General features: G+C 41.1%; 1 protein-coding gene across 2 annotated transcripts in view; it reads left to right on the top strand.

Moving 5' to 3' along the window:
- The first annotated feature begins 17 nt into the window (after positions 1–17).
- Positions 18–20,428, top strand: part of LOC101860566 (neural Wiskott-Aldrich syndrome protein) — a 24,202-nt gene continuing 3,791 nt past the window's right edge. The window contains exons 1-11 of one of the 2 annotated variants that reach the window (XM_005097322.2): positions 18–235; positions 2,785–2,925; positions 3,575–3,661; positions 5,344–5,443; positions 6,030–6,101; positions 6,935–7,097; positions 7,994–8,036; positions 8,833–8,995; positions 10,732–11,200; positions 11,987–12,098; positions 15,166–15,277. In XM_005097322.2, coding sequence (XP_005097379.1) covers positions 137–235; positions 2,785–2,925; positions 3,575–3,661; positions 5,344–5,443; positions 6,030–6,101; positions 6,935–7,097; positions 7,994–8,036; positions 8,833–8,995; positions 10,732–11,200; positions 11,987–12,098; positions 15,166–15,277 — 1,561 coding nt within the window. In that variant the 5' untranslated portion in view covers positions 18–136. Of the gene's footprint in view, positions 236–2,784; positions 2,926–3,574; positions 3,662–5,343; positions 5,444–6,029; positions 6,102–6,934; positions 7,098–7,993; positions 8,037–8,832; positions 8,996–10,731; positions 11,201–11,986; positions 12,099–12,937; positions 13,044–15,165; positions 15,278–20,428 lie in introns of both variants that reach the window. The other variant, XM_005097323.2, reaches the window with a different exon arrangement.

Genomic DNA, 20,428 nt, shown 5'->3' with positions numbered 1-20,428 from the left:
AGTGTGAGACACCCAGCCAGCTGTTGCCGGAAGTAAACCTGACCCACTGACTGTTTTTCTTTTGTAGGCTGTGACGAGAGACATTCTACTTCCTTGGGTCTTAGTGGGTGTTGCGAAACCCTTGGGTCAAAGAAAAATGTCTCAAAATAGACAGAAGGCTGTCAACGCCCCTTCAATTCTACTTCAAGACCATGAAAATGAAGCATTGTTCCAAACTGTTGGAAGGTCTTGCACGGTGAGTTAGATCTTAAATATCAATTAATTTTTCAGGTCCAGACGCCAGCAGACCTCCCTCTGTTTCTCTTCTTCTCTGTCATCTCCAACACTAACTAACAACACCCTAGATCTAGATATTCTAGTCTGGTCCCTAGTCTGCCTCTAGATCTAGTCTTGATCTAATCTAGATCTGATTTAAGTTTCCTTATTTATTGTTTGGAAACAGTAAAATAGAGGTTTGAGGATGTTGGGCTAAGAGACATGCGATTAATCGTAGAAAGACGCAAACTATTTTTAGGTAAGGCGCCCATCTTGTTTGACGTCAGACCAGGATACCCCTCCGATTTTGCTGTTTGCTCATTAAATCAGTGAGTGACAGTAGGCCTCAGTCTTTTTGGTAGTCTAGATTTAGCTATTGTACTTTTGTTTCTTTGTAGTTCAGTTCTTAGTGTTTGAGATGCCAGTGGATAATTTGGGCTTTTTAAAATTAAGAAAATATTTTCCCCGCCTTATAATTTTGTATACCTATTGCAATGGAGATTGAAAAGCTATAATCTAGATCTAGTCTTCTCAGGATAAAATCAGAGAAAGACATAAGTCACACTGTGGGCTTGGAAAATTGAGTGAAAATTCAAAAGTAGACCTGCAGAGACAAATTTATGATCAATAGTCTTGTCCCAAAACAAGAAACTGTTGTCAGTATAAAGAGTTGTGAGTACTTCTAAAAACTACATTCTGAGGAACCCTATATTCCTTGTGTAGAGAAACAAATTGCTTTATATTAAGAAAATAGTTGCATGTTGCGAGCCCTGAGATGTTGACACAAATCTAGATTAACAACTTTCTTAATCTTTGTCTCCCATTTCTGTTCAAGTGATACGAAGTTTGATAGAGAACGAGGACCACATTTTAAGAATTGCTCCTGCTCCCCATGTAGTAGACTTTTTAAGTACATTTTTAAAAGATGTGTTTGTTACATCATCTTTTTGGCTGCAGACACAGGAGCAGATGGTCCAGTTTGCATGTTGTGACAAGAAAAATGCTTTACTCTGTTCATGTTTCAGAGTTACCTCAGACGGGCTGAGTACTCTGATAAAATGCTGTTGTTTACCCGTTGAATATTCCCGATTCTTTAGTTTTATTGACTGCTGTATTTTAGATGTTAACAGTTAAGAGATAAGGATTTTAATGTTTCACCTTACTAGGGAATTAAGATTCATCAAGTATATATATATTGTATTATATATATATAATATAAGTTCTGATTTCACGCCAAAGTACCCAAGGAAAAACATACATCTTACTTGTATACTAAACCAAATTATAAATCAGAGAAAGTATTTGTTCATTCTTGCTCTTATCAAGAATATGTTCCTACATATTTTCTTTTTTTTCCTTTTTTTTGTCCAGAGGAAAAGAATACATGGGCTAGCTTGCTATATTTTTCAGTCACAGGTGTAGCTGAATCTCCATATATTTACAATGGAGATAAGAAGATGTGAAGTGGGAGGGGGCGAGGCATGTTCATGCTTTAAGATGCTGTGCTTGGGATTTTGACTGTTAATTGTGACCTGTCTGTTACTTATATTAAATATGACCTTAGAACCTTAGAACTAGAACTAGTGCAAGAGCCTGGCACATGATGAGTGTGCAGCACAATCTTTGCCCCCCAGTGTCCTTCACTCTGCCAAAGCTGGTGAAGTAGGGTGAAGTTAGCTAGCTAATGGCGATGGATTTTATGTGGCAAGTAAGTGTATGGAATGTTTGTGTGTAAATGATGTGTTGTGCGGATGGTTAGAGGGTGTTACTTATTTACCATCCCTTTCACTCCGTTGTTTCTGTCTTCTTCTTGTTGCACCCCCTGCCAGAGCTCAGGGAGTAGCTGATTGTATGATATTCTTCTCACAGTGCAGATTATTTTTAAGTAATGGCTGTTTTGTCTACGCCGTTTCTAGAATTATCCCTTGCTTGACACCAGTCAGAAAGCCCTATTCTTTTAGATTTTAGAACTGTTAAGGGTTTTCAATGTGCAAAACGTCCACATAGTACTTCTGGAATATTTCATCCTTATCTAAGAAAGCTAAGTGTCTGATCCTACCTACCCTGTGATCAGGAAGTGTAGAAAACAGGAAAAGAAAAAAACCTGACAGTGGCTAGGATCAAACTTGAGATCTCTGGGTTGACAGGCAAACACAATACATGTTGAGCAAATGAACCCCCTGTTGTTTCTATGTATCGGTCTGTTTTTTTTCCAAGCTCCGGATGACCTTTAAATGGGTGGAATTGTTTCTCTTTTCTCAAACTGAGCTGTGTGGGTGGCTGGCGGGTACTCTGGTGTGGTTTGCTCCTTCTTTCCTATCAAACATCTGTGGTCCTGATCTCTCCTCCTTCTTTTTTATGTTTGCTACTCTCTTGTAACAACTCTAATCTTCAGCACTTATATGACCTTATTGTGTTACAAGTGCCGTAAAACTCTTACTAAAACTAAAACTGAGCTGACGTCTGGTGATTTTTACATTCGCCTTGATGCATTGCAGTTTTTATTTATAAATGCTGTTTTGTGTGCAGACCATTGCTACCGGTGTGGTCCAGCTGTACCTGGCTGACCCTCCAGACCGCACACGATGGAGCAAGCGGTGCTGCGGTGTGGCCTGCTTCGTCAAGGACGCCACCAAGCGATCCTTCTACATCAGAGTCTACGACATCAAGGTTTGACCTTTCTGTTCCTTTTTATATAAACAGGTTTTCCAGTGTAATGTTGGTGGGTGGGTGCTCTGATGCTGTTGCTCCTTCTTTCCTATGAAACATCTACTGTTCTTATCTCTCCTTCTTTTCTTTGTATGTTCTCTCTAGTAATCTCTAATCTTCGCTCTTATAATATGACCTGATTGTGTTGCAAATGCTGTGAAATTCTTACCAAATCTAAACTAAAACTAAAAAGTGTTGGCGGAAGGTCTACAACATCAAAGTTTGACCCCTCTCTTGGATTTCTATAATCATTTTTTCCAATAAATGTAAATGTAATGAATGCACCTATATAGTCAGGGAAAATCAGTGTTGGTTTTATTTGTCCAGTTCATGGCCCTACTAACATCTTAGGTTTTTATTCTGTTGTTTTCTCTGATAAGATGGAATTGTGTGGCCTTATTGGAGATTTTTCAACTGTTGATAAGTAATTTGTAGCATGAAGTATCCTTACTGGGTGGACATTGTGTTTGTGGTGTAGTGGTTAGGCTGTACATTGCTCAGAGCTTGTTTCAGAGTGCTATTTATTAATTTTAAAAAAATTATTATTAGTATTATTATTATTAAATATGTCTGGGAAATGAAACTGAATCATGCCCCCTTCCGTCCTCAGAAACAGCAAATGATCTGGGAACAAGAGCTGTACAATCAATTTGTCTACAAGACACCGAGAGAATACTTCCATACCTTTGAGGCTGAGGTAAGTGGCAAAGTTTGCTTTGAGAAAAATAGATTTTTATGGAAAAATGTATGCTGGAAACACCTGGACATAGATGCATTTGGAAATGTGGTTGCAACAAACTACTTTGTCTTGATTATAATGTGCAAAATATTCTCATATTAATAGGCGTGCAAGAGACGCAATGTTTCATAGCAGTGTACTTTTTCAAATGAAATAAAAAAAGTGTGAGTTTCACACCCTTTTTCTTTGGTGTACGTTTATCTTAGAGGTAGAACTTGTGAATTTAAGATCCCTCATCAATTTGACCGAGCTAAATGGGTAAATTAAAATGGTCTTGAAAACTCCTCGAAACAACTCAAATGTAGACCGTGTTGCTGGAGATTCCATCTGGTGACTACCACTTTGTAGTCTTACACAATACCAACTGAGCTAATGGAGACCCTTTCTCCGAGTGACAAGTGGATTGCAAGCTGTTGTACGAGTAGTGGGCCTGCTCAGATGACAGTTTAATTTATTCAGATAACAGTTTAATTCACTTAGGTTCGAAGTGTGGGGAGTGTCACAAGTATGGAGTTCGGGTTACACTGTGACTGTCTGGAGCAGTGCTCTACCTTTTGAATGAAAAAACCAAGTATATGCTAATCTGAAAAAACTCTAATTTTTATTTTAAAAAAATAAGATTTGATTCCAGTGAAAATAGAAAATAGTATACTCATCTATCTTAGTTTGGACCAATGTCTCTGAATACAATGGAATGCAAACATTACTGAGAGTAACAATTGAAACAGTAGTTGCCTTTTTTTTCCAGTTCATGACAAGTCTTGATTTTGTCATATACTAGGTTTTCAGTTCAAATGGCAGTGCTGGTGCTACCAGATCCACTTTCACACATGTGTCGGGTGTGGTCTTGTTTTAGGCGTCGGTTGATAACAGAAATAAAACACACACTTGATGCAGTATTGAATGATAGTGTAATTAGGCTACTAACTTTTTTTCTGCTGGGAAAAAATAGCGTCATAAGTGTAATGGTTTGGTAAAGGCTCTCCACCATTGCACGCAAAAGATGTGACTTCAGTTCCCATGAAGGGAAGTTTTTAAAAAAGTTTTTTTTAAAGGTTCTTCACCCGTCTGCTCGGATGTTTGGCCCTGGTAGGCAGATTTGAAGCAACTTAAGTCGTAAACGATCTTATTTGATGGCTGAGGAACTAACATTTACAATCGTAATTGTTATGTTTTGATCAAATTTCCAGAGCTGATCTTCTTTGTTGTACATCCTTTTGTCTTCCAACTTTCTCGCTTTGTTGAATAAAAGTGAAAGCAGGAGGCTTTTTACTTATGGGGTGAGCATTTCAAAATTTTGGAGGGGAGGGATTTCCCAATTTTAGGAGAGGTGGACTGAGGGGGGGGGGGGATAGGGGGGAGGGGTTGTTGACATTCCCATATTTTGGAGGGGAAAGGTGGACATTCCCTGGTTTTGGAGAGGAGGGGTGGATGTTCCCTAATGGGTGGGTGGAGGGTGGGGGAGGACGTGCCCATATTTGGGAGGGGAGTTGTGGACTTTTCGAGAGTTGGGAGGGGAGGGGTGGATTTTCTAAGGTTTGGGAGGAAGGGATATGCTTTTTGTAGTAATGTGTAATTTTTGTTTCGTAACAAAAAAAAAATGTACAAATCAACACAGTTTGCTTCTTCGTCTTTGCCAGAATTGTCAAGCTGGAATGAACTTTGCGAGTGAGGATGAGGCCATGAAGTTCAAGAAGGCTGTGGACCAGAAACTGCATGAAAGGCGTCTCAAGCGCCAAGGTAAGAACAGGCTGTATAATGCAGGAGTGTCAGATTCAAATTCAAATTACTTGGGGGGGGGCTGGCGGTAGAGTTAGGGTGAGCCTGGGCCACAGCAAGTATTCCACACACAATAAAAAGTATCAAGTATTTTTTAAATAGTGAGCCTGCAACTTTGATGTAAAGCTTAAAACTTGTCAACAATAATGCTTAACTTTGATGTCACACAGGGGCTGCAAAATACCACCCTGCAGGCTGCAAATAGTCCACAGGCTGCGAGTTTGAGACCCCCAATATAATGTGAATGCGAATGAACCTGATCTAAAACATACTGTACTTGAGAAGAGGAGGGGGAAGGGTTCATTCGTGAAAGCCATTTTCAAATATAAAGGGGTATCCTCTGTATATAAATGGCCTTGGGCACAGACTGAAGACATGTCTGTCTATCTGCTGTGACTTTTTTTTCTCCCTGCACTGAATGGCCGTTATTTCGGTAATGTGCTTCTTTTTTCTCAAATTTGAGCATATTAGTAATAAGATTTTGTTCTATTTCAATTGCCCGCTGTCATTTTTGCATTTTAATGTCTTCCATGTTTTCTCCCCACAGAGAGGAAGCGCCAGACCATGGCCCAGAAGCACGGTGGTGGGGGGACCAACGCATCCGGGGCTGTTCCTCAACGTAAGTCCTGGTCTTCTTTGTCTCACTACTTTATTATGTAATTGATAAATTGACTATTGACGTTGTGCTTTTTATCAGGACCAAATTGAGCTGAGTTGTTTTCAACTTCCCAGCAGATAAACAGTGATACTTGATACTTGATTTTCCTTGTCCAGAACAATCTTAGCTAAGTTTGATACAACATCCCAGCCTACAAATTGTACTTCAATTTTTTCCTCTTTTGTTTTTGGCTGTCTGTTGTGACTTTTCCCAGCACCAGATGAACGTTATGGTGTCCATGTGGCTGAGTGGATAGTGATCTCAGGCTCACAATAACGTCTGGTGTGTGTCCTTGAACAAGACATGATAACCCTCGCTCAAATACAGGGTACTGCTCAGTGGTGACCAGAAATAACATGCGGATTGTTTGTGTTTATGATATTATGTAGTACTCGTGTATTAACTATTAACACTTACAGTATGTTCGGCGACAGTCGCCCTCACAATCAGGCACACTAAATATAATTAAACGATGAATGGACGCTCTGCACTGAAGTAAATACCAAAGAAAGTCGTCACACTATATAATAGCTGAATGGTCCATAAACCTTATGGATTTTTAAAGCATGTTTTTTTGGGCAGTCAAGGTTTTTTTTCCCAATTAAAAAAATTCTATCTTGGCTTCAGCGTTTTAAACTGGTACTTAGGGTTTTTTCACCATATGAGCCTTCGTTACTGTAAGTGTTAACATGTTTGTGTATTTATTTACACCGTTGTAAAACAAATTTACCCCTGGGATTCAATAATGTGAAATTCATTTATTTATTTTTAACTGACACTCAAACTCTCCTCAGGTATGGGTCAGTCTCAGGCTCCTCCCCAGCAGACCATAACAGTGGACCTGAACAGAAACAACAACACCAGCAACAATTTGAAGAAAGACAAGGACAAGAACAAGAAGGATGGAGGAAAGAAGAAGCTTACCAAGGCCGACATCGGAACTCCCTCCAATTTCATGTATGTTAACCCTCTCTGTACGTCGTGTTTTATTATCGTATCCATACGACGTGGGGAACTCTGTGCCACCACTTTCCAAAGAGGAAATTATCTCGTTAATCCGATCCATACACTTTGCATAGACATCTGTCGAAATGATTTTTTGAGTCATACTGACAGTTTCAAAGAGATCTTCGCACTATAAGTATTCTAAAATATGAAGAATACAACCCTGAGGGTACAAAATGACCCCAGGGCGTACAGATAGGGTTAATAGCTCCTAAATTCACCCTCCCTCATCCCTCTAAGTCTAAGTCACGTGGAGCTTATTGTGTATACTAATAATACTAATGAAAGTTTGTCCGACAGTGTCTGACTTGACCAAAGCATCTATAGAAGAGAATATTTCTTAAGGGTAATGTAAAAAAGTAAGGCTTAAGATGATTTTTGGCTATTGCTACAGCCAACGAGACCAATTCCAGCCGAGAATAGTATGCCACATTGTGAGCATTCAGAAAACTCTGGCTTTAGCTTTTCTAATTCATGAAGCCTCATATGGTCGCTTTCAAGGACAAGCGGGCTAACCCAAATTTCGGGGTTTAAAAAAAATCTTGACCTACTCCAAAAGTGGGCATTGCACTACCTATAAGAGAAGTTTGGTTTCATTGGTATGCATTAGGTTGTAGAGAAGACTCTCCTTGCCTTTTAAAGAAACTAAACAAGGGGCAAAAACTTTACCCTCGATTTTTCTCAAAAAAGTATTTTTCGGGATAGCCCCCTTGTGCTTAAAAACGACCATATGATTTACTGCCCACTGTGTATACTGTTCGTGTATTTGCCTTTGGGCACTGTTTGTAACTTCTCCCAAGCAAACTGGTGTCTAATCTGCTTGTTTTGGGTTGTTTTTTTTATTCCAGTCATGTGAGCCACGTGGGATGGGATCCAGACAAGGGATTTGATGTGAGTTTTTATTTTGTTATTGTTAAAAAAAATTTTTTTAAAGTCTTGTTAAAAAAAATTCTATTCTTCTTTGACTTTCATATAGTAAATGAAATGAGGCAAAACAAGAATCCCATTTTTATTATTCCTGTAGTGAAATGTGGGAGTATGGGTGGTTGGAGAGTGCCCCAGGCAGGCCTTGCTTCATTACTCCCCACCCCCTTTTTTCTGTCTGTCTGTCTGTCTTGCTTTTCCCATCATTTTGGCTCTGTACTTATTTTACTTTTACTTTTTTTGTCCTCTTGTATCGCAAGATATCGAGAGGAGATGCAATTGTTAAACGTGGGTCAGTTGTGTTGCCTTTTGGATCGCTATATTGTTCCTTTCGAGGGTCTCATTGACTCTCTTTATGTATTTTTCTCTTGGTCTTCCTTTTATCTTGAAGCCATCAAATCTCATATTGTAGGCCAAACCATTTGGTATGTTGTCTCTCTGTGTATTTCATGCTCGTTTCAACTCCCACTTGTAGTCTGATGTCCTCCTTTCTTTGTATGGCTCTTCTGCAAAAGTAGGTAGATGGCGGATGCTCTGGTGTGGTTTACACCTTCTTTCCTATGAAACATCTATTTTCCTTATCTCCCCTTCTTCTTTTTTATGTTTGTTACTCTCTTGCAACACCTCTAATCTTGGGCTCTTGTATTACCTAATTGTGTTGCAAGTGCCATAAAACTCTTACTAAAACTTTTTAACTATAATATATCTGCAAATTGAAAGAATGTGTTGTGGGAGGGTCAACAACTCTTCTTTCTTTCCCTAGATGGACAATCTGGATCCGGACATGCACAAGTTGTTCCAGTCCGTGGGCATCAAGCCGGACGATAAGGTGGATAAGGACACCATCCACTTCATCTACGAGTTTGTGGAGCAGCACGGCGGCATTGAGGCTGTGAAGAAGGCGCTAGGACCTAATGAAGGTGGAGGTGAGAAAAAATGTCTGTGTGAACACTCGTTTTTTCACCTGCAGGTTATACAGAGGTGGCGTCCCTAATTTAGTGGATAGGCCGTCGGACGCATAACCGTGAGATTTGGGTGGGTTTGGAGGTTTGAGGCTCTGCTTCTTCTGACATTGTGTCTTTCGGAAAGGCACTTGACACAAATGTTCCCAATCTGACAATTACCTTTTCAAGACAATCACCTATACACATGACCACTCCCCACTCTACTGGGTTGGTTTTTTTCCTATGTTATAATGACTCTGTCCAAGAGGGCTATCTATCTAAGATGTCCACTTTTCTCCTTGACAGTACTTCCGCCAATGTGTCCTTTGTGTGACTATGCATACGAGACTGGATCATCACCTTTTCCACTGCACAACCTTAAATGACATCAGAGCTACACTTCTCCCTCAGAGACCTAACTTTGACAACACACTCTATCTATGGAACATTACAGCAACTGCAGCAATCTTGCACTTATCCTTACATGACATTAAACAGAAGGGCGAGAGCCCAGCTGTTGCTGGATCGATAATAACAGCAACAACAACAGCAACAGCAGCAACTCCTTGACCATGGGTGGTTGTCTTGGGCAGGTTCAACTGTATTTCCTTCTAACATATTTGCCTGTAGCAAAAATACACAGTGAACTGTTATGTTAACTCTAACTTTTAAGTGATTTCAAGAGAGCGTGACCGCTAAGATTTTATAGACCTGCATGTTTGCTGACAATCGTCTGAAATCCGACAATCGTCTGAAATCCGACAATCGCGACCCGACCCGTGAGCCGGCCGATGCTATCGCTAGGCCCACCTGTGTTAATCAATGTGCGAAGTGCGAGGCCTGGCCGACTGCCAGCCCCCCCTTTTTCCTCCCGTCGGCTTTGTCGGCACTTTCATTTTCGTGCCGACTGCCGACATCGGCGTTTCCAACATAATTGTCAGAACCTGAATAGAAATACGAATACGACAAAGTACGACGACCTAAATTATCTACTTTCAGTTTCGTGCTCGAGCGGCCATTTTGAATTTCGTTTGTTTACTGATTGTTCAGATCATGTTGATTCTTTCTAGTCCGACTCACTTGTTGTACTCTAGATCTAGATTTATAGATCATTATAGACCCCAATGGAGGATTCATATTCCAATTCTATTGTGTCAAACCTTATTATAAGTTGTTATGTCATAATAATGTTGGTAAAACGCATGTCATCAGGTGCGTGAATTATTTACTTAGAATAAAGATCTAATCTAGATTCTAGATCTAGACTCTAGACTCAGCTGAGTCCCTCTGTTTGGAATCGGATGCGGATTTCTCGTTCAAGGCCTATTCCTATTCACATGTTCTACTAGATCTAGATTTATTTAGATCACTAGATCTATATGGAGTATAATGGAGGATTCATATTCCAATTCTATTGTATTATTGTCAAACTCTTAGCAATGTAGGCCATATATTATTATTATGCTCCTTGTTTGTTAGATGGATGATGGATGCCTAGTATTGCAAATGCTCCAAAAAAGTGCCCAAAACTGTTACAGCTAATTTGCCACACATCTCGAGTGCTTCAATGAATTCTCATCTATTTCTTTGGTCGTAGTTAGCTAGGTCCTGGATAAAAATTACCTCTGAAGAATATTTCCAATGTTGACTGTGTAACCGTCTGTAGCTCTTGAATGAATAGACACAATGACCATAGCTTTTCTCTTTCTCCTCTTCAGGTGCCCCCCCTCCTCCTCCCCCTAGCAACCGGGGAGTCATGTCAATGCCCCCACCTCCCCCAGCTCGATCATCCGGACCCCCACCACCCCCATCGAGGGCAGCCATGCCTCCCCCACCTCCCCCAAGCCGTGGAGCCCCTCCACCCATGAGAGGAGCCGCCCCGCCTCCACCCCCGTCCCGCGCCCCAGGAGCTCCTCACAGAGCCCCTAGCTCCGCCCCTCCGGCCCCACCCATGTCTGCGGCTCCTCCCCCTCCCCCACCTATGGCAATGGGCTCGAGGCCGCCACCACCACCTTCCAGCGGGCCTCCCCCACCTCCTCCCCCAGCAGGAGGACCCCCACCACCTCCCCCTCCCCCCGCTGGAGGCCCCCCACCCCCACCCCCTCCTCCCCCTCCCCCTCCACCACCTACGGCGAGCCCAGCCGGAGCTGATACCTCTGGGAGAGGAGCGTTGATGGAAGCCATCAGGTAGGGAGGAGCTTAGGAGTTAACTGTGGCTCTTTTTGTTCAGAGCAAACTTCGGTTGTTGTTCGGCTGTATGTATCCCTTAGAACTACATAATAATATCCAAAATCCTGCACTCTGGCATAGTTTTGGTTCTTCGTGGAATGCACCGTTTGACTCTATAGTTGGAAACGAATGTAGGGCAAGAAGCAAGACGGTAAAAGATGAGCACACACTCGACTGTAGGGAAATCAGTGCTTTGCCCTTCATTTGCATGCCCGTGGGGTTCATCAGTACAGTGAAATTTTTATAGAGAGCAAAGAGCGGCGCTCGTGGTACTGTCCGGTCTAGGATATTATAATTCAAGTCTGTGATGTATCCTTATAGTTCAGTTGTCTTAAATTTAGGTGGCGTATATTATGATTAGTTGTAAGTGCCATGAATTCCTGATGCACAATTGTTCAAAGCATCATCTGCTTATGAACCGTCAACAAACTTACACTCAAAATGATGTCACACGAGCATAATTTGTGCTGTATTGTAATCAGAAGAAATAGGTCAGCTCTTTTTTTTTTCTTTAAATCATTTTTTAGGTCGATCTATGGTTTCATAATAAAACAATTAGAGTTGGCATAAGCTATAAAATAGAATAAAAGGAGGGGGGGAGGGTAATTTTTGCGTCTACTCTCAACTTTTAAATTGGAACAGTCCTTCTTAAAGTTTTGTTTTGCTTTTTGAAAAATTTTTAAGAGATCAATTGCTACGGTTAGAGGATACTCTTCTTCAATGTGTTTTTTGTCTCACCCTCAGAGGTGGCGCGAGTCTGAAGACGTCCTCTCACACCAGCAATGAGGCTCCTAAGTCGGCCGACTCTCGCGGTCAGCTTCTGGACGCCATCAGACATGGGGCTCAACTGAAGAAGGTGAGCTGTCTTTTGATCTTGTTTTGAAGCAATTCCCCAACATTCTCATATATATGAAACATTTCTGTTAAAAGTTAGAAACTTCTAATTAAGAAGACATTGTTGATTGTTAGTGTAAGTGATTGTGAGGAGTCTTTTACGCCTCCATCAACACAAATTGGGTCTTTTTGGAGGCAGGCTGCTTGAACCGTATGTGTCAGGGCCAATGTAAGCCGAGTGAGAAGCAGCACTCCATCAGAGAGATAATCCCACAAGATGATCGAACCCATATCTTTTGTTTGCTCCCATGAAGAGCCAAACCATCACATCGAAGATGTTGGTGAGACATTGTTTTCAGTTGTCACAATTTCTACAAAGTGTTTGTATGGTGGATTTTTCTCGTGTAAATTGATCTGATTTTGTTCATTGAATTTTAGAATGACTGAGCGTAAACTCAAGACTCAATGGAACAGAAGATTCAGTTTGATTCCTCAGAAACAAAGGCACATTGGTTAATCCGGTGTTCCTCTTCAGCCATGAGGTTTGGATTTATCTGAACTGTTTGTTTGTTTTTCTTTTGTTGCTCGCTTTTCTTTTAAATGAGAGGGGGTATTGCTAGAGTATGAAAGAGACATTTTCTTTCTTGGGTGCTAACATAACCTTTGATCATCCGTGCTGAGTTTCAGTTTGAATTTCTGTTCTTTTCTACTCTCGTATTTGCAATAGTATAATTTAATTTTGCTCTTCGTTTTATTTCGATGCCTGGACATGACTATTGACGTATTGTGTACCATACTTCATTTCATGTTTCTAGCAGTGCCACTCAATAACCCTATTTGCTGCTGTATATACAAATATAGGTTGACCCGAGCGAGAGACCCTCATCAGGGTCAAACGAAGCTAACGGGTTGGTGGGTGCTCTCGCCCGAGCTCTGGCAAATCGCCAGAAGCAAATCCATGGATCAGGTAACGCAACCGCTACCATGGATCGTACATGTCGTTTGTTTGTTTGGTGTTTGTGCTCTGAAGGCTTCTTGGACTGGGAAGAACATGCCATATCAGTCTGTGAGTGATGTCAAACCCAAATTTCCACTCTGAATCTCTAGATATTTCCACTTCTAGAAATGACGGAATAATTGCAATTTTCATTGATTTGGTTTACAATAGCATGCATACATACATAAGTACACATATAATACTTCTAGTTAAATGATACTTCTAGTTAAATGGTACAGAACATCACCCCAGTGAATAAATACAACCTTTATTAGTATTTATCTCGGTGGGGAAGTTTGGTTTGCAATGACTAGCATATATGTACATCCACCAATTAATCAGTGTTAAATAATATTAATACGTGATATTACACCAATTCACACCCATACAGACAATTGACAGGTCATTGCTCCCCCCCACCCCCCACCCCCCCCCCCCTCGCCAACCCCCTTACTCAACTTAGTTCATAAATCTTATAAGTCAGTGTGCTAATGCAATGTTGAATTGTTTGGAATCTCCTTTTGTATGTTTGGAAGCTCATGTGGCTGAGTGGTGTGTTCTTCCCCTGGATCTATTTCTGTGATGGAGCCTTGTTGTAGATTTGACACTTCTCCTCCTCTCACTTTGTAGGAATATTTTCTCGCTGTCGCTGCCACAGGTTCTGAGTTTTTCAGTTGCTTTGGTTGTTGTTGCCGGACGGATTTTCTTCTGGTTGCCTTTTTTCGTTTCTAAGAGCACTATCGGTTTATGTCTGGCTCTAGATTCCCACAGCAATTGACGCCCTTTGTTACTAAACGTCTTGTATCCGAAAAGTGAAAAACGTAGGAAAAGACTGGTTATTTGATTCACTATCTATTTTACGTTCGAAGAAAAGACTGAAACAAAGTACTATCATATCTTTGAGAGGGGCACGCTTTGTGTCCAAATATTTTAAAGCAGTAAAAGGTTAAATAAGACCCTGTCTAGGGGAAAAAGCTACAGTTCGTATATTTTATAATACAATGGCCACTGGCATCTTTGAGGTGTAGCTTTCTTTTCTTGGTATGCAATCGATATACATATTTATCTCAGTCTGTGACAAAGAGGTTGTTAAACCCATACAATTTGCAACATATCTTCTCATCATTCTAAATTGTTGTCTAAGAGTTTGACGCTTGTCGTCCATCCTAGAGCCATCCTTGGTCTCATGAGTTGGAAGTTTAACAAACATTGTTGAGTTAATGATAGGGAAACTTCATAGAGTAATGTCCTAGATTTTACTTTAGAGTCAGAGTAATGATTAACTTGGGCCCCCTATTCTTAAAAGACTTAAAAATGTATTTCGTGCATGAGGTCAAGGCGATTTGAATGTCCCCCCCCCCCCCCATCCCATGGAGAGTGGAGGTCTTGAATGTGCATGACAGATCAAGTAAGTTCTGAATGGGGGGCTCAAAGTTTACTTTTTACTCGTTCTGACTCAAAGGTTGATAAGGTAATACTGACAACTTACAAACTCCTAAAGCTCACAATGGGAGTACTTGGTGCTCGTAGAACAAATTTCTCTGTCAAATCTCCATGTTCGTCCTCATTTTGCTTTGGTTGTTGTGGCTTGTGGTAACCTCTTTGCTTCGTCCCAGCTCAATAAACTTCACACACATACACCCTTCTCCCATTAGAGATCACGTGTAGATGGTGTGCGGGAAGGAAATGTCAGTGTGTAGTCTCTGCATGCAGCCGTGTTCATCCGGATGATTCCAACCTGGTGTACCCCCATCCCTCTGTGACCTACTTGTCTGCCATATTGTCTTGGTTTTCCTACTAATTTTTGCTGTGGTCATTTTGTTTTAGCTTCCAGTTCATAGTGCAACGTCGTTGGACAATCACTCACACACGCTTCTCTAACGACTCTCTCTTTCAGATTTTAGTTACCCATGAAATAGAATACTCATGTCTCGTCAGTGAACTTGAAAGCTTGAGGTCAAGAAGAGAACTGCTGTCCGGGCCACTGTAGTATTATTATAACAGGACTCTGAATATCGCTCGTGTCTCTTGTGCTTTTTGAAAAAAAACCCCACTGCTAACTCCTCACTTGATATCCCATGATGTAATCAAGGTGGACAATCAGGAGGATAGACCAGTGTCCAGCGGCCCGGAGGAAATGGGAGGCCTGGTTGGGGCACTGGCTAAAGCTCTGGCCAGTCGGCGTCCAGCTTGTGTGGACAGCGGTGAGAGAGCCGAGTACCTGCTCCTGCTCTTTGACCTTTGACTCGTGCCGGGATGCATTTACACTTCAGTAGATAGCCATATATATAAGAGTAGGCTTGTGTAGGTTTACATTGCCGTTGGTAACCATATGTAAGAGTAGGCTTGTGTGGGTTTACACTGGCATAGGTAGCCATTTATAAAGTAGACTTGTGCGGGTTTACACTGCAGTAGATAACTTTATCATAGCTGCCACTTTCCCGCTAAATAGCGGAAACTTCGCTTCATTTAGCTTTTCCCGCTACTTTCCTCCTTCCTCCGCTGGACCACTCTCGGCCGCAAATTGCGATACTTTTTTTACACGCGGAAAACACCGAACCGGGAGAGAGACGAAAACGCAGCTTGCGCATGTCCGCCTGTTGCTTTCTACTTCCGTTCTTCTAGGGCCTAGCGCTAGTTTCACTTTGTTTATTGTGGAACAACACAGTGTCGATCGGGCATCTGGAAGTTAGCACGCTGAGTTTCATTGAAAACGGCGGAAATTCGAGAGAAATTGATGCAGAATGCGAAAATAAAGGAGCTGGAATGAGAAAGAAGTAGTGGGTGTGCGACTTGAAAAGTTCATTAGAAAATTGAACAAGCCGCTTGCTGCACTTTGAGTTTGGTGCGCTAAAGAAATCGCGGCCCGCGGCACTCTTTTACAATTGCGGTCCTGTTTGTTTACATGACGGCTATTGTGGCTGTTGAAGTGAATCTAGATCTAGATTATAATCTATCTCTAGATGTAATCTAGATTTACCCATATTTAGACATCTAGATTCTAGATCTAGATTAGAAAGCCTAGGCTATAATTTTAATTCAGGTTAGATCTACACACAACAGAGGGACTACTAAGTTAAATGCAAATGGGACCGCAATTGTACAGGGGAGCTCAGTACAGCAGCAAAGGTGTTGCCTCCTTGATCCAATACTGCGCGCGCTCTACATCGATGTGCAAGTTTAAAGTGGAAGAAATCTTTTTATAAGACACCAGCTTGCAACAAACACTGGATTTTTAGTCGCCAAGTCCAAACTGTGTCAAATTGACTCAAACTCAAATGCTTGTTAGTCTACTTAGTGCCTTTGTTGTTGTTGTTTGTTTTTTTTGGGTTTTTTCAAAGACATTTTAATTCGGTTGCCTATGGTTAACAAATATGACAGTTTTCCCTTCCAAAAACCATAGGCTAGATTTTCCAGTATATTGCCTCTGGATTTCACTGGTTTTACTCCGGCCTTCGGAGAGCGCGCGTCCACCTTCGCATGAATTTCCTCCTTTTTTTAAATTCATGAGTGGCAGCTATGCTATATATATATATAAGAGTAGGCTTGTGTGGGTTTACACTGTAGTAGATACCTATATAAGAGAAGGCTTGTGCGGGTTTACACTGCAGTAGATAGCCATATATGAGTAGGCTTGTGTGGGTTTACACTGCTATATATATTGTCCAAGTAGGCCGGGACACTTTGACTCTGCTGTAGATTGTCAGAGCAGGCCTGTGTGCTGCGTGGGTTTTCGTTTCTGTACATAGTCATAGCAGGCGTGGATGCATTTACACTGCAGTAGATTGCCATATATAAGAGTAGGCTTGTGTGGGTTTACTCTTCTGTAGATAGTCCGAGCAGGCCGGGACGCTTTTACTCTGCTGTAAATTATTAGAGCAGGCCAGCTTGGGTTTTTATTTCTGTACATAATCGTAGCTGGTGCAGATACATTTGCACTGCTGTAGATAGTCAGAACAGGCCTAGTTGGGTTTACACTTCTGTAGATAGGTATAGTCGTAATTACCCTGCCTGGGTTTACACTTCTGTTGAAAATTATCATTGCAAGCCGTCATAGGTGCATGCTACTGTAGGTAGTCATAGTTCTAGCTGGCGTACAAAGGTTTATGCTACTGTAGATAATCATAAGTTTACGCTATAATGTAGATAGTAATGGTCCTCACCAGTCTGCATGGGTCTCTGTTACTGTAGATGGTCGTAGTCTTAGTCCTTGCTGGTCTACGCGGAACTATGTTCAGTTGATAGTCATAGTTCTAGCAGGCCTGGATAGGTTACTGTACACAGTCATAGTCCTTTCAGGCCTAGGTAGGTTTACGCTGCTGCAGATGGTCATAGTCCAAGTTTGCTTGCCTGGGTGTAAACTACTGTAAATAGTCATGGTCATAATTCTAGCTAACCCATACTGGTCTCCGTTACTATAGCTAGCCATTCTCCTATCTGACATGCATGGAACCATGTGATTACATTACTGTGATTATCATGGCAAGCCTACATGAGTGTATGCCACTGTGGACGGTCAAAGTTTCTAGCAGGCCTGCTAGGATTTACACTGCTGTAGATAGTCACCACAGCAGCCTGAAGTGGGTATCCCACTCTGTGGTAGTTTATCCCAACAGACATGGTAGAAGCAGCCGGTGCTCCAAACTACCTCAATTGTGTCGATGTTGACATAAAACGTTGACAGTCACCAGTAATAAATGTTTGTGTAGAAGTGCAGAAAAAGAAGTGAAGACTTGGATAAAATTTCGACAAATTAACGGTAGACAAAAAAGTCGCTCAGCGTTTTGCCTCTAGGGTTCCTTCAAGATCGTAATATGTAGAAATAATAATGAAAAGTAATAAATGTTCATGTCTTATCATTACATGCATGTGTGTGTATGTGTGCATGATAAATATTGTATTGGACAGTAGCCCAGAATGAGGCAATGGTCATAATGCCAGTTAGCTTGCTGCAACAGGGGACTGTGGTCAGAAGAATAAAATAAAAAGGATGAGATGAGTTTCTTTTTTGGAGTGGTGTGAAGCCTTTTACTTTAACATTATAATTTTCTTTAAGTACAAACCCTTTCAATTTTAGTCAGATACAGTAAAAATTGTCTGAGACAGCCACCTATCCTCGAGGAGAAAAGTGGTTTTCTTAGACAGGTGAATGTCTTGGACTGTGTCATTATAATATAGAAAAAGCGCGCGTGGGGAAGTGGGAAGTGGTTATTCTTACAGGCGATTGTCTTAGACAGGTGGACGTTTAAGTAGGTTCGACTGCATATGAATAGCAAAGTGCCAGAAGTGCTTGTAGTTTAGATTTCATTGTGCATTTGATATGAAATGAACTCTTAGTATGCGGCGCGCTAGTTCAACTGGCTCACTGCATCACTCAGTTGTTTACAGTCATAACAAAAATCACCTTAGCAAATTCATTTGATCAATAATCAGACTGTATGCTTACAGCATGGATCATTCATTTCAACTCAGTTTGGTGTTATTTTATGAAAGTAAGCTAAATTCGGGCGCACTAATAGGTCAGTTAGTGTAGATGAAAACTTGGCTGAAAAAAACCCAGGACACGTACAAAGGAGAAATAGCTTTCCGTATACTAAAAGTTAATTAAGCCAGGCTGTGATGCTCTCAGACTGTTGGTGAAATGCATCCCCGAGTCCTTGGTCACTGACCGACGACACCCCATGCCCCCAGCCCCTGTTTGTTACTGCTGACCACTCTTGAGTGTGATTCACCCTTCCACTAACTGACCATCTACTTTTTCGTGAACCAGCAGTGTACCCTTTCACTAACCGTCAAATTACCCTTTTTCTAACTAGCAGTATATTAGACTTCCTCAAACCAGCTTATTTACCTTTCCAATCCAATAACCAGCCATTTCTCCTTTCTCTAACCAGCAATTTTCCCTTCTATTATTAACCAGCAATGTTCCCTTTCTCTAACCTTTTCTTACACAGTGTTTTTTGCTTTTCACTAACTCAGACATTGAACTACACCGACAGTTACTGTTTATCTGATTGTTTGTTTTTAGTAAAGAGAAGCACATCAATGCAATGATAGTCATTTATTGCTGAGAAAAAGTAAGAGAGACAGACAGGAATAACGAAAGAGAAGCAAATCAATACAATGATAGTCATTTATTGCTGAGAAAAAGTAAGAGAGACAGACAGGAATAACAAAAGGGAAAGAAAAGAAGCCGGACCTTCCAGTGGTGCCCTTCAACCTCCCACCCTCGGCGGATTTGTGAAGAATGTAACACAGTCTGAAGTAACTAGCATCTGTGTTATAATGCTTAGACTCTTTGCCATTAGGCATAGAAGATGAGAATTCAGTTCCTGTTTTAGGACACTTTTTCCATTGAGTTTCATCTGTCCGCTGGGAATGCTGTGTCCCACTCAACCCAAGTTGGCCCTTACAGGGAGGGACTAAGGACTAACTAGATAGTTTCTTAAATGGTATAAATTATGTGAATGGCAAAATAACGTCGTTTGCAGTCACTGGTTGTCAGCCAGAAATGTGGACACTGATAAGAATGATGGAGAACATAATAACCTCATATCTTGATATGATGTGAGTGGTTTGAGGAGACCACTTTTGAGTGCTCATTTCTTCCTTGAAGTGGTCAGTAACTGGGCCATAGTTATTCTTGTTTATATAACAACCTTCAAAGGAGTTTGACTGACTTCTGTGAAATAGAGAATTTGAAGAAAAAAAAAAAGCCAATGGATAAAATCCACACTTTTATTAATCCGTGCTTGGAAATTTGTCCTACAATGACATACCTACATTCGTATGGTACATCACATGTCGATGTAACTTAATACGCAACATCTCACCTATACAGACACTCAACACATTACACGTATTGCTGATGGTCATAGGAATGATTTGACATGCCGGATACTGGAACATGAAAAGTGTGCACACCCTACCCAATTCTATTTCACCGTCTCCTTGTGTATTTTGAGAAGGAGCAGTTCCCCTAAGTGAAATATCTTTGCTTGAACATCTTTCTTACACCGATGTAGCCAAATTTTTCCTTGCCATTGCCTTTACTTTTGCACGCTTCTCCTGTTTTTCGTCTCTAAATCTCCTGTGAAATGATGATGCTCATCCTTATAGGCCTTGTATTTGCTATGCTCTGTCTACCATGAGACACAGGTCAATACCGATGTGTTCTAATTCTTTCTTTCTCTTTCTTTCACCCTCTCTTTCTCTTGTGTCTCTTTTTACCTCTGTCTCTTTTTCTCTGTCTCTCCCTCCCTCTCTTTTCTTCTGTTCCTCCTTATATACCTCTCTTTTTCACTCCTTCTTTCACTCCTCACCCTCTTTTTCACCCTCCCCCCCCCCTCCGCCAA

Source organism: Aplysia californica, unplaced genomic scaffold, assembly GCF_000002075.1.
Source record: "Aplysia californica isolate F4 #8 unplaced genomic scaffold, AplCal3.0 scaffold00152, whole genome shotgun sequence".
NCBI classification, from domain to species: Eukaryota; Metazoa; Mollusca; class Gastropoda; order Aplysiida; family Aplysiidae; genus Aplysia; species Aplysia californica.
This window is presented reverse-complemented; position numbering and strand designations above follow the sequence as displayed.